Below are 12374 nucleotides of genomic sequence, written 5' to 3' on the forward strand. Positions count from 1 at the left end.
ATATATATTAGTCAACGTTTAACAATGAATCTAGGAGAAGATTTTCTTTAATCTGGACACAAATCCCCTCTTCTTCTTTGGCTCTTCCTTCTTGACTTCCTTCTTAACTTCCTTCTTGACTTCTTTCTTAGCCACGACGGATTTGTCAGACTTTTGGGAGATGTTGGCTTCTTCAGTCAACTTGGCTCTTTCGCTGTCAGTAGGTTGAATTTCTTCAATGGTTACATCGCCGGTTTCCTGGGCCAAGATTTGGGCCTCGATATCCTTGCCCTTACCTTGGGCAATGACGATCTCTTCGTCTTCATCTTTGACGGGTGCGGCATCGATTTCCTTACCATCGGCAAGAGGGTCTAAGGAGTGGTAGGCGGGATCGGCGGAGCTTGTGGCAGCAACTGGCTCAACAGGAGCTTCGACGGCCTCGGTGGCCTTTTCTTCAACAGGAGCTTCAGCAACTGGTTCGACAGTCTTTTCCTCGACGGCAGCGACAACTGGAGCTTCAACGACTGGCTCAGCAACGACTGGCTCAGCAACGACTGGCTCAGCAACGACTGGCTCAGCAACTTCCTCAGCCGCAACCGGTTCTTCGACAACTGGCTCGGCAGCAGGTTCTTCGGCAGCAACTGGCTCAGCAGCAGGTTCTTCGACTTTAACCTCCTTGGCTTCGGGCTCAGGACTCTCTTCACTCTCTTCAGTAGTACCACTGACACCCTCAGAACCAGCAGCACCAGCACCAGCAGCACCAGCAGTTCCTATGACTTTCGCAGCCTTCTTCTTCTTAGCCTTTTGCTTGGTTCTTTTGACCTTCTTCTTTTGCTTCTTCTTTTCTTCAGCACTCAATTCCGGCTCGTTCAACGCCTTGGCATCAACGTCTCTCACAGTCTCAAACACCTTCAACTGCTCGGCGTCTTGAGGAATCACTATACCTGGTTCTCCCAAAGAGGTCTTTTGTTCCTCCTTGGGCATAACAGTAGCCTTAGCTTCCTTCGACACCACGGCAGCGGTCAAACCACCGGCCAATGGCACGGCGGCTCCGGCACTCTTGACCGAAACCAAGTCTTCACCGCTCAAGTAGTTGTTTTCGTTACCACTAGCGTCCTTCTCAGACTTGTCGTGGGATGATACCACCCAATCTCCATCCACAACGTATTTAAACAACACTTTCTCGCTGTCTGCCGGGAAGGGCACTTCCAACAGGAAAGAGCCGTCGGATTGCTTGACTAAATGTAAGGATTTAGACCAGTTATCGAAAGTCCCAGTAAGAATGACTTCCTGAGGTCCTTTAGGCCTAGGGAAAAGTTAGTATTAAAACTAGAGAAACCTATCAGAATTGTGGCGCCCGCCTCTGGGAGCTTGGTAGTACCAGGAGGGCACTTTATGAGCCATTTGTGTGAACTGCCAACCTGTGGCGTAGTTTGCTGGTAGTTTCTAATGTGCTGCAATTGCAATAGTCTCAACCACGTAAAAACATCGCTAGAAGGGCCACCCCAAGTGGCGCGTGCTGCTGCCAATGCCAATATTCTGATCGGGTCATTCATTCATTCACATACCATTTGAACGTAAAAGTAGACATGTTTCAATCTAAGTATCTCAAGGGTGTGAAACTATTTTTCCAACTATCCTTCACTGATCGTCTAATGGGGCGAGGCAGAAAAACGTCGTGCGCGCGCCGAGGACTGCTAGTCATTATTCTATGTTTGGAGAAATTTCCTCATTAGGACGTATCTTAAATTACGAGGCTATACACACTAACCAAAGTAACTAAGTAAAATCGGCAATAAGCAGAGCGCATGTACCCCAGCCACAAACACGAGTGAAAGCCACATCCGGAAATAGTACACCTCGAAAATCTTGGACCTTGTGAATGCAAGCACACAAATTCCAATGAGCTTTGTTATGGTGATTCCGCCTAACACAGACCCTCCAATATTCACAAGCGTGTGGTAGGTTTTGATGGTTCTGGCATCCTTAAAGATACTTTCTGTACCAATGAAATCACCATCAGCGTCATTGAGTGACTCGTCATTCTCATCGATTGTGTCTTCAGCTTTGGTGAATCCCCGTACAATATGAATACAGAACTCGACCGCAAGCCCTACGCAGATAACGAGATTTACCAAACTCACTGCATTCAATGAGACACCCCACACCGCAAGGATACCACCGATATTCACGAGAACCAGCACCACCGTCGCCGCAAGCACCAGTGCACTGCGCACCGATCCAAGTACTACCGTACCCAACACCCATATAAGCAACAATGCTACAGCAAGCAAGGAAAAGGTCAACTTAATGATGTTCTCGTACTGAACAAAGAAGATGTAGAACGGAGAGAACGCAAACATCTCAGCCTCCTCTCCCTGGTATGACTTGACCTCGTCGACAATCCGCAATGAGTTACGGTAGGCGGTGATAAAGTCCAGCTGCGTCCTCAACGGCCCGTGGCTGGTTCTAAAGTACGACGAGACTATCAGGGTTTCGTTCGATGAGACGGCGGTACCGTAGGGAGCTTTCCCGCCTAAGGGACAAGGATCACTGGGCAGTTGAATCCATTCATTGAAGAAGAACATAAACTCATCTCCTTCAGGTAACCCGTCCATATTAATATTATAAGGGGGATCATGGTTCAAATAACATACTTCACAGAGTCTTTCAGGTGCGGTTGGCAGGCAAAACTCTTGGGTGTTCTTTTTAAGGCGACAGCACTGGTCAAGATTTGGGTTCAACCACGTCAAGAAATCATCTAGCCAGTTGGACAATGGATCCACCACCGTCGATAGGTTTCCACGCTGATACTCCTGCTCCAATACGTTTGAAAGCGAGAATTCCTCACAGGTAGAGAACTTCCCACATACCTTCTGTTGGTTCTCGCGCTTAGAAAGGTCAAAGTTCTTCATCACCATGAAAATCGGAGGACCTACGTTTAGATACTTGGCCACCGAGTCAAAGTAATTCACCAAATATGATTCACTTGGAAGTGCTATCTTCTGATCCAATCCAAGCTCAATGTATGGCAAGAGACTCAAAGAAATTCCAAACCAGAAAATAAAAACCGTGAGAATCTTAGGTTTGGCGGTTTTGGAAAGGATCTTAGGAGCGTAATACTTTCTTAACACTTTGCTGAAGTTATACTCAAAGTTTCCCAGGTATTCGTCTTCTTCGATTGCGATTGTAACTTTGATCCAAGGCATGCAGTCCAAACGGCCATCTTCCAACCGTTTCTGGTCCAATGTCAACAACGACACAAAGCATGTCATCTGCAAAAACACATTCACTATAATGGCTCCCGCCGAGTAAAAGGCAAAATTCTTCACGGCAGGCATATCAACGTTGGTAGCCAACAAAAACATTGACACCTGAAGAATAGCACTTATGAAGCACGAAGGCCCTATTCTTCCTAGGGCCTTTGATACTCTGACTTCTAGCTCTGCATCGACAGTTTCGAAATCTTCATTAACAGCCTTCAATTCATGTACTATCAAGAAAATGTTGTCGATTCCAATAGCCAACACCAAGAACGGGATGACTTCAGCAATGATCAAGGTAGACTTCAAGCCAATTAACGAGAAAAATCCCAATGATGAGGTCACCGAAAGTAAGATGATGATTATTCCAGCTAATCCCAACTCAAATCTCGTGTAAAGTAAGCTCTTCAACTTCAACTTTGTAGGAATTTGGCCTCCCAAGGAGACAGACGCATAGAGAAACATCAACAAGTACGAAATCACCACAATCTTGATATCTGTGTTTGTAGACTGATTCAATTCCTGCGTCAAGGATACCTCAGTGCTAAAGGCAATATTGAAGTGGGGATTCTCGTGACTCAATTTTAATAACCAGTCCTTCAAGTAGTTCTCGTACTTTTCAACTTTTTGAGTATACTCAAGGTCCTTCAGGTTCTTATTGAGCAACAACGTCACTGTGAACGCTTTTGAGTCCAACACATCATCTTGGTTGAACAACAAGTTTTTTTTTAACGGTTGTTGGAATGTGGGTAAGCAGTTTACAGGGGAATTTGTACAATCCTGAAGCAGTTTCTGCCAGTTTTTCTCATCCAAATTGAGGATATTACCGCCAAAATACTGGGTGAAAGACTCGATAGCACAGTAGTCTCCCAACGGTTTGAAACAGAAGTCTTCAAGTGATAAAGTCTCGTTCCCATCTTCAAATTCCTGAAGAGCCAACTCATTGTCAAACCACCACTGTACCGTCTTCCAGTCCAATATCGGACCATCATCCTTTCGACTCACAATAATCTGCTCGATTCTATACCATTCTCCAAACGTTTCTTCAAAATATTGGTAGTTTTTGAGCTGAGGCTCGTTGGGGCTCACCCACAAATTCACAGGATCCGTCTCAAACTCCAACCAAATCATTCCCATCAGCAATAAGGCAATGAGGAAAAGTGAGCATAATATCGTGAAACCAGGGAACTTTGCCAGAAAGTACCCCAAGTTCGTGAATCCGGTTTCGATACTCTCAATGAACCTGCTATCGAGTCTCTTAAAGTACTCCACCACTCCACTCTTCTGTGAAACCAAAACTGCCTCCACAGACGTCTGCTCCACCAATTCCACAAACCCAGCAGCCTCGCGGGCCCTCCGAGCACGAGCAATACGCATATGGAATATACCCATTCCCACTACAAACGCAACCATTCCCATAATCAGAGCAAACGTCAAGTACGGCAATCCTGCCACAGAGCGATGGCCGTCCAAACCTTCAAAAGGCTCCAATACGGGACACGCCTCCTCACAGTCCGAGCAGGCGCATTTGTACGTCGAGTCGTTGCAGTCTCTCATTGATGGTGCTCTCAAGGTCATTGGGGAATTCTTCTCGACACCATAAGCAAAATTGATTTGAAACGGCAGGCCTCCAAGTAATGGCTTTTCGTCACCCAAGAACTTCAAGAACTGAGTGTAGTTAGTAGCTCCACCGCCTATTAAGTCCATGGCATACCCGTTGGTGGCACTAAACTTCAAGTTTTTGCACGAGTCAAAAAACCTTTCAGCAGACCCGGGGGCAACGTACTGGGTCAATTCGGTGACTATCTCCTTCTTAGTGTCGGAGGCAACGGCCGTCTTGGAGATGTTTACAAACATCGATTGGTTGGCCGAACAAGTGAATTCACAGAAGAAGTCGTAGAAGTTCTTGCGGCATGCGGGACAAGAACTGATAAGAGGATCAACTTTCTTCAAATTGGCTTGTAAAGCAGTAATTTGTTCTGGGGAGCAGCATACGTGGTCCACAGGAAAGTCTGCTCCACAAATATCTCTTAGTAAATTTTTGGAATCGGTGTCGGGCTCCACTGCTTTGGTGCTAGACGGACATGGTAACTGAGCACCAAAGAAAGACTTTTTACCACAGTTGCCGTACATTGCACAGTATCCTGGTTGGTGTACCTCGTGGGCTATTACTCTGGTAATAACACTCATCCCAAGCACCACAAGCAGAAAATATATTCTTGTCATGAGCATCCTTAGCATTTAGTTGCGGTAAAACCTTAGGTCTACAAAGCGCGCGATCCATCCGATTATTGCAAAACTCGCAAACCTTCATCTACATAACACAATGTTGATAGGGATTTCAGGAACTACAAGCAGCGGCAAGACCGAGATTGCTCGATACCTTACGTTCCAAGGGTTCACACATATTTCCATCATGGACTATATCGCCTCCAAATCCCCTGAAACCTCCTCAAATGACGTGTACACCTCGTCGATGGAAGCGCATCAGTTTCCAACTTTGGATGCTCTTGTAGACCATGTCACCGCCAATTGGCGCACGAACTTTGTGCTCCGTGATATCACCTCGCTACACGTTCTCCATGCCCTCCAGAAGCGCCCATTTTTCCTTCACATCGCCGTGGACGCTCCTATAAAATTACGGTACCAGCGATATAAATCCAAACACAACTCGAAAGTTACACTCGAAGAGTTTGTGGATGCCGGGGACACGGCCCTGTTTGCAGCCGGCAACCCGTTAGCTGAGATCAACGGGCTTGCTGACATCAACATCATCAACACGTCGAGTTCCATCAAAGACCTCTTCATCAAGCTCTCGGAGCTCAATCTATTCGATCAGTCGCGGTTAAGACCAACATGGGACGCGTACTTTATGAGACTCGCCGACTTGGCGGCGTTGCGGTCCAACTGCATGAAGCGTCGCGTAGGGTGTGTACTTGTGCGAGGCAATAGAGTCATTGCCACTGGATATAATGGCACTCCTCGTCACTTGACCAACTGCAACGAAGGAGGGTGCGAGAGATGTAACAAAGGGCAAGGAAGTGGAGCCGGGCTTTCCACGTGCCTTTGCTTGCATGCCGAAGAAAATGCGTTATTGGAGAGTGGTAGAGATAGGATCAATGAGGGAAGTGTCTTGTACTGTAACACCTGTCCGTGCTTAACATGTGCAATCAAGATTGTGCAGAGTGGCATCACCGAGGTTGTGTACGCACAGAGCTACTCGATGGATCTGGCGACGGAACGGGTCATGGGCGAGGCCCGTATCGTGTTGCGGCAGTACGAGCCCCCAAGAGACGGAGTGATTATTTAGGCACCTCCTCCAGTTCATTACCTTCACAGTCCAGCTCACCTTCACAGCCCAGCTCACCTTCACTACCCTGACTACAGACAATAGCAAACGCCATTCTATTAGACTAAATAAATACCACCTCTCAGTGCCGTCTTAAATCTCCTTGTACTGGTATGGACCTGGCTTCTCTTCAGCAGCCACCTCAATTGTCTCCAACACTTCTCCTCCATAACTCAACTCGGCCTTCATCACACTTCCAGGATTAATAGGACCCACTCCCTTTGGTGTTCCCGTCAAAATCAAGTCTCCTTTTTGCAATGTCATAATCGTTGACATATGCGACAAGATCTTGTGGATCGGGAAAAGCATCAAATCAGTTTTATCATGTTGTTTGGTCACTCCGTCCACTGAAAGCGACAAGGTCACATTGTAGGGATCAGGAATTTTGCTCTTGGGAATGAAGTTCGACATGGGCAAAAAGGTGTCGAATCCTTTTCCAATGGACCATGGTAAACCTTTCTTTTTGGCTTCATCCTGAACATTTCTAGCAGTCATGTCGATGGCCACGGCGTAGCCATCAATGGATTCGAGAGCTTCCTCGGCCGAGAAGTCGGGTGACAAGTTCTTCAAGTCTCGGTTCAACGTAAAGGCAAGTTCTACTTCATAGTGAGCGACAGTTCCTCGAGGGATCAAGAGGGCCCCTTCACCAGGCCGTAAAATTGCCGACAGTGGCTTCAAGAAGAAAAACGGCTGTTGAGGTTTAGCATTGTTGAGCTCCAGAATATGGGCCGCATAGTTTCTGCCGATACACAAGATCTTTCTGGCGTTGTCTAAGTATTTAAGTGACATTTGGTACAGTGAACAAAATGCGAACTTCAGTTCTCCAAATCTCCGCGCACTATTCGCATTTTGCAGTCGGTCGTGCGCGGGACAACCCACCTGAACCGTCTAATTATAACCGACACAACCTAGGTGCCACATACGCCAAAACATTTCGTACTTGGCTAGACGATAGATAAAGGCAACTGCAGTACTATTACCAAGCTTCACCTTCAATCCCCTCCCCATCCGCCCGTAATATCGTACGTGCCTATACCGCTTCCTCCCAATAAAATTTTTCCTATGTTAACCGCACCAGTCCTGGAGTACAAAAGTCTCAAACAGATCACAGATAATAACCAGCTTGGTGGAACACTTGAAAGCATTTAAATTGAGCACCATATTCCCCCAAAATCCTACCCTGCCAATTGAACTCCCTCCCCGTCCTGCTCGTCACCCACCGTGCTCTACCGGTTCTCCCTACACCATATTTAACACGTGAGATCTATCATGGCTCAGCCCATGACTTCAAATAACACTACTTCCATCCCCCTGGAACCGACGGCAAATGCCATCGCTTCCAGCCACAAGAATGGAGAAACCATACACTTTGACTATACCGCCGATGCGGCTCAAGGGGACCTCGTAATACCTTCTGCAAGTCAAAATGCTCCTGCGACCTCCAAAAAGAAGAAGAAGAATAAAAAGAAGAATAAAACCAAGGTGTCCGCATCTGCATCGGTGAATGTCACTTCAGCCACCATAACCAATCCGGAAGATGACTACCCCATCTCACGAGTCATTAAACAGGGTCCTGATGGCAGTGTGGTTGTGGAAAGTCTACCCGATAATGAGTCGGAACCTTCTGTCCGAGTCAACGACTCGACTTGTTTGGGAAACCCTGTCCACAACATGTGGTTCTATAATACGACTCCTGAAGAAATCGAGAAATTGAAGAAGTTCTGGGATTCATTGGACACAGACACACGAGAATCTTTGGCCCATATTGATAAGTCCGAATTTCTTCAAGTGCTACGGTTGGATCCGAAGCCGTCTATCCATGCTCCTGTCAAGGAAAAACAAGATAGAGACCTCCATGCATTCCTGTCACAAAACTGTAATTGTGCCAATTGTGGCAGAAAGAGAGATGTGATAATAGCAGAGGTCGAGCATCTATACGAAGAGAACATGGAAAACATAACAGAATTTCTTGCGAAGATGTCCAGCTTGGATGACTTACCAAACCTCCCTGATATGCTCTTTGAGGGCAAAAACTCAATAAGTGACGTGCCGGTGTTACCAACGGCAAACTCATTCGAAGCGGCGATTCGCAGGCAGTTTGATAATGCTTCCATCGAATCTATATCCAAAGAATTGGAGTCAGACCCCAACGTGGATTTGGAGTCTTCGTACCGAAGCTTTTCTTCGATCTTTCCAGGGCTTGAACCTAGCCTTGCTCTTGAATTCGGAGCTAAACTACAAAGAATGGCCGAGATCTTTGAAAAGGGAAACGTCGACCAACTCACGCCGGACAGAAGAGAAATTGCATTGAAAGAATTCAGTTCATTCCGAGAGTTTGTACGAGAACACAAAATCGCTGGAAATATGGACCTGTTCTTGAAGCTTGCCAGACTCACCAAACTATTCGATGGTATGTCAAGTTTCTTTAAACCCAGTGCCGGTGCTGTCAATACCAAAGCCTCGGACGATCCTGATGCTGTGTTCACTAAGACCTTGCTGAACTTGACGGATGATATATTTCTCAACGAAGGTCAAGGTTTTATCGAGATGATGGATGCTCTTTCCGATTCGAGGGAGACCAGAGAATTTTTATCCCAAAGTGAGCCATCTGCACAAGATTTCGCCGCCATCAAATCTCGAATGCAGAAAGATGCTGAAGATTTCAGGCGTAAAACTCAAAAGCAGCTCGATGATAAGCAACCGGTTGATAAGGGGGTGTCTGTGTCTAAAGAGGTTAAGCATGAATTAGAAGAAGCTTTTCCAGAGGAGGACTTGTATGACGATGAAGACGAAGATTTTGAAGACGAAGATGACCTTGATGACCAATCCAGTCTTGATGGATCAGAGATTTCTGAAGAAGAAAAGCTTCAGGAGTTACGCCATTTGTTCTTGATGCAAATCATTCGACTTTTCCGCAGAGGTGTCATCAAAGCATACAAAGAGAGACAGTCTCAAGACCAAGCCCAGAAGTTGATTGAGGAGTTGGAAGCAGAAGAGAGTGCCAAGAAGGAGAAGGAATTAAAGAAGCTCAAACAAAGAGAGAAGGCTAAGGAAAAGAAGCGCCTTCAGCAACTAGCCAAAGAAGAAGAGAAGAAACGTAAAGAAGAGGAATTGAAAGCTAAGGAAGAAGAGAAAAAACGTCGCGAAGAGCAGTTGAAGTTGGATCAAAGAAGACGTACTGAAGAGCTTTTGCGTAAAAAAGAAGATGAGAAGATGAAACGTATTGAAGAGCAGCAAAAGAAGTTGGAGTTGCAGCGTGTTAAGGAAGAGGCTCAGAAGAGGCTCGAAGAGTTGAAGAGAAAAGAGCAACAGAAGAGAGACGAGGAACTCAAAGAGAAGGCGAAACAAGAACAAGAAAGGCAGACCAAGGAAAGACAACTCTCCAATCAGAGAGAAGCTGAAAGACTTGCCAAACAAAAGGAAATCGAGAGTATTGCTAAACAGAAAGCTGCTGAAGAGCTCAGAATTCAAAGGGAAGCTGAAAGACTAGCCATGGAGATTGAAGAACAGCAAAGACTGCAAGAACTTATGGATCGAAAATTAGCACAAGAAGAACCCAGCCGTGCCGGCAACGACAATCAAGTGTCTAACGGTCAATCATTAGGTGCTACGAATCCATTACTTCAAGACCTATACCCCCAGTCCATGTCCAACACTCCAAAATTGGACGCATGGTTTCCAGGAACTCCTCCAGCACAGCAACCCCAGTTGAACCAAAACTTTATGTTTAATAACGTGGCTCTTGATCCTTTCAATGATCCTTTCACCACTGCTGCCACCCCTCTGTTGAGTAATCTCACTCTCAATAGAAACAACGCAAATGCTTCCACTACGACACAACCTCCAGGGCTTACCGGAGGTTTGGGCTACAGCGGTGTGTGGAACAACCTGGCCACCAAATCCCGTAACAACACCATTTGGAACAATACTGGCTCCATCTGGAATAGCGGCGGTGTAAATGGCACCTCCAGCCCCAACATCTCCAACACCAATCTCAACAACTTGAGTTCTACAAACCTCAACAACTTGAGTGCTACCAACCTCAACAACTTGAGTGCTACCAACCTCAATGGAACCAGTGGACTTCCCGCACCAACCACCACCAACACTGATCCACATATCATCCACAGCGCTGCTGTTCAAGCATTCCAGATGCTCTCGACGTCCAACCTGCTCGAGTTTGGCATGGCCAAAGGATTCACTCTCTTCCAGGCCACCAAAAACATCGTACCTCAAGTATCATTCAACTTCAACCAGTTTCTTGGGGCCTTGACCAACACTCCGTCGGCCTATAAGTTTGAACTCATATACGACGACTTTGGCACCGTCAACTACATCAAAGTGGCGGATGCTACCGTCAACTCGCCGTACCAAAGCTCTTTGAACATCAACTTAAACGGACAAGGGCCATCTCCTACCTTAACCACACCCGAAACCACCCCGTTCCGAGTCCAAAACCAACTTCCCAACTCCCAAGCGTCACAGCCCAACCTCCTGATCTCTCTTGCTGCTTCTGCTGCCCAGTACACACCGCCCCGAGGTTTTTGGAACTAGTTTCCCGTATATATAGTGTAATATATGTATTAGCAGCCGAGTTACCACGAAGCGCGCAATGCGCGACACTCGCATCCGAGTCACAATCTACAAGAACTTCCAGGCTACAAGCCCTTTTCTACTCACATCTTCATATTACCACCCCAACTGCACTCCAACCACAGATATATCGCCTGCCACATTACAGACCACAACTTCCCCCTAGTTTCTAAGCCCCCTCCTCCTCCAAACTTCTTCGTGTTCAAGTAACATCTCTCATGGTCGAAGTGCTAAAGAGAAAGCTTGTGATAGTAGGCGACGGTGCCTGCGGTAAAACTTCACTCTTGTACGTGTTCACTCTCGGAGAGTTCCCAACCGAATACCATCCAACCGTGTTTGAGAACTACGTGACTGACTGCCGAATAGATGGTAAACCGCTCCAGCTCGCACTATGGGACACGGCAGGCCAAGAAGAGTACGAACGGCTCCGACCCTTGAGCTACGCAAACTCGCACGTGATCTTGATCGGCTTTGCCATCGACCAGCCTGACTCGTTGGAAAGCGCCCGCACAAAATGGATGCATGAAATACGGACCTACTGTCCCAACACGCCATATGTGCTTGTGGGACTAAAAAAGGACTTACGACAAAGTGAAACCAGTAAAAAGTATGTGCAGGTGGCTCGGGCTCAGTTTGTAGCAGAGCAAATGCAAGCCAAAACGTATCTTGAAAGTTCTGCCCTCACCGGTGAAGGTGTCGATGATATTTTCGAATTTGCGGCCCGCACCAGTTTATTGAATATCAAGAAGCCTGTCAATTCATGTTGTGTTATACTATAATAGCACTAAATACAGTAAAATATAATAGACGTTTCAGGTGAGGATCAAGATTAGCAGTCTTACACCTTGCGAGCGGGAGCCAACTGAAAAGTTTTGTATACCAGGCTGTCAGCACAATCGCCAAAGCGAAAACAGCCTCTTTGACAACCAAACGGGGTCCGCAAAAGACCACGAAAATCACATGCCTTACTCTGTTGGATTCAACACCTAAGTTGAACGGAAGGGTGTCAAAACGCACACGATCTTAAATAGTTGTTTAAAAGTATTTCTGAATATGGGGCCAATAGTCTCCAAACGTACAAGATAAGTTGTTGCTTAAAAGCAATTATGAATAAGAGACCAACCCTTCAATGCACTCCACTCTCAGACGGGGAGTAAAATATCCCATCATCACCAGGGTCTAGAATACTC

The 12374-nt window shown here is 46.4% G+C and overlaps 4 protein-coding genes across 4 annotated transcripts; 2 read left to right on the top strand and 2 right to left on the bottom strand. All coding sequences in view use genetic code 12, as the record gives it.

Annotated features, from left to right (window-relative positions):
- Positions 1–30: 30 nt before the first annotated feature.
- Positions 31–5375, bottom strand: NCR1 (niemann-Pick type C- protein 1; the record flags this gene model as incomplete). Its single annotated transcript, XM_006687761.2, has 2 exons — positions 31–1285; positions 1807–5375. 2 exons carry the CDS (start codon positions 5373–5375, stop codon positions 31–33), a joined length of 4824 nt encoding a protein of 1607 aa, XP_006687824.2.
- A 193-nt stretch (positions 5376–5568) lies between these two features.
- Positions 5569–6552, top strand: DCD1 (Deoxycytidine monophosphate (dCMP) deaminase; the record flags this gene model as incomplete). The annotated part of the gene is made up of 1 exon (XM_006687762.2): positions 5569–6552. One exon carries the CDS (start codon positions 5569–5571, stop codon positions 6550–6552), a length of 984 nt encoding a protein of 327 aa, XP_006687825.1.
- Positions 6553–6684: 132 nt separating this feature from the next.
- On the bottom strand, positions 6685–7380 carry PSN45_000343 (fumarylacetoacetate hydrolase; the record flags this gene model as incomplete). The annotated part of the gene is made up of 1 exon (XM_006687763.1): positions 6685–7380. One exon carries the CDS (start codon positions 7378–7380, stop codon positions 6685–6687), a length of 696 nt encoding a protein of 231 aa, XP_006687826.1.
- A 480-nt stretch (positions 7381–7860) lies between these two features.
- On the top strand, positions 7861–11963 carry NST1 (Stress response protein nst1; the record flags this gene model as incomplete). Its single annotated transcript, XM_066157447.1, has 2 exons — positions 7861–11131; positions 11413–11963. 2 exons carry the CDS (start codon positions 7861–7863, stop codon positions 11961–11963), a joined length of 3822 nt encoding a protein of 1273 aa, XP_066013544.1.
- Positions 11964–12374: the final 411 nt, after the last annotated feature.

The sequence above is a fragment of the Yamadazyma tenuis genome, chromosome 1, assembly GCF_029203305.1.
Source record: "Yamadazyma tenuis chromosome 1, complete sequence".
Lineage (NCBI taxonomy): Eukaryota > Fungi > Ascomycota > Pichiomycetes > Serinales > Debaryomycetaceae > Yamadazyma > Yamadazyma tenuis.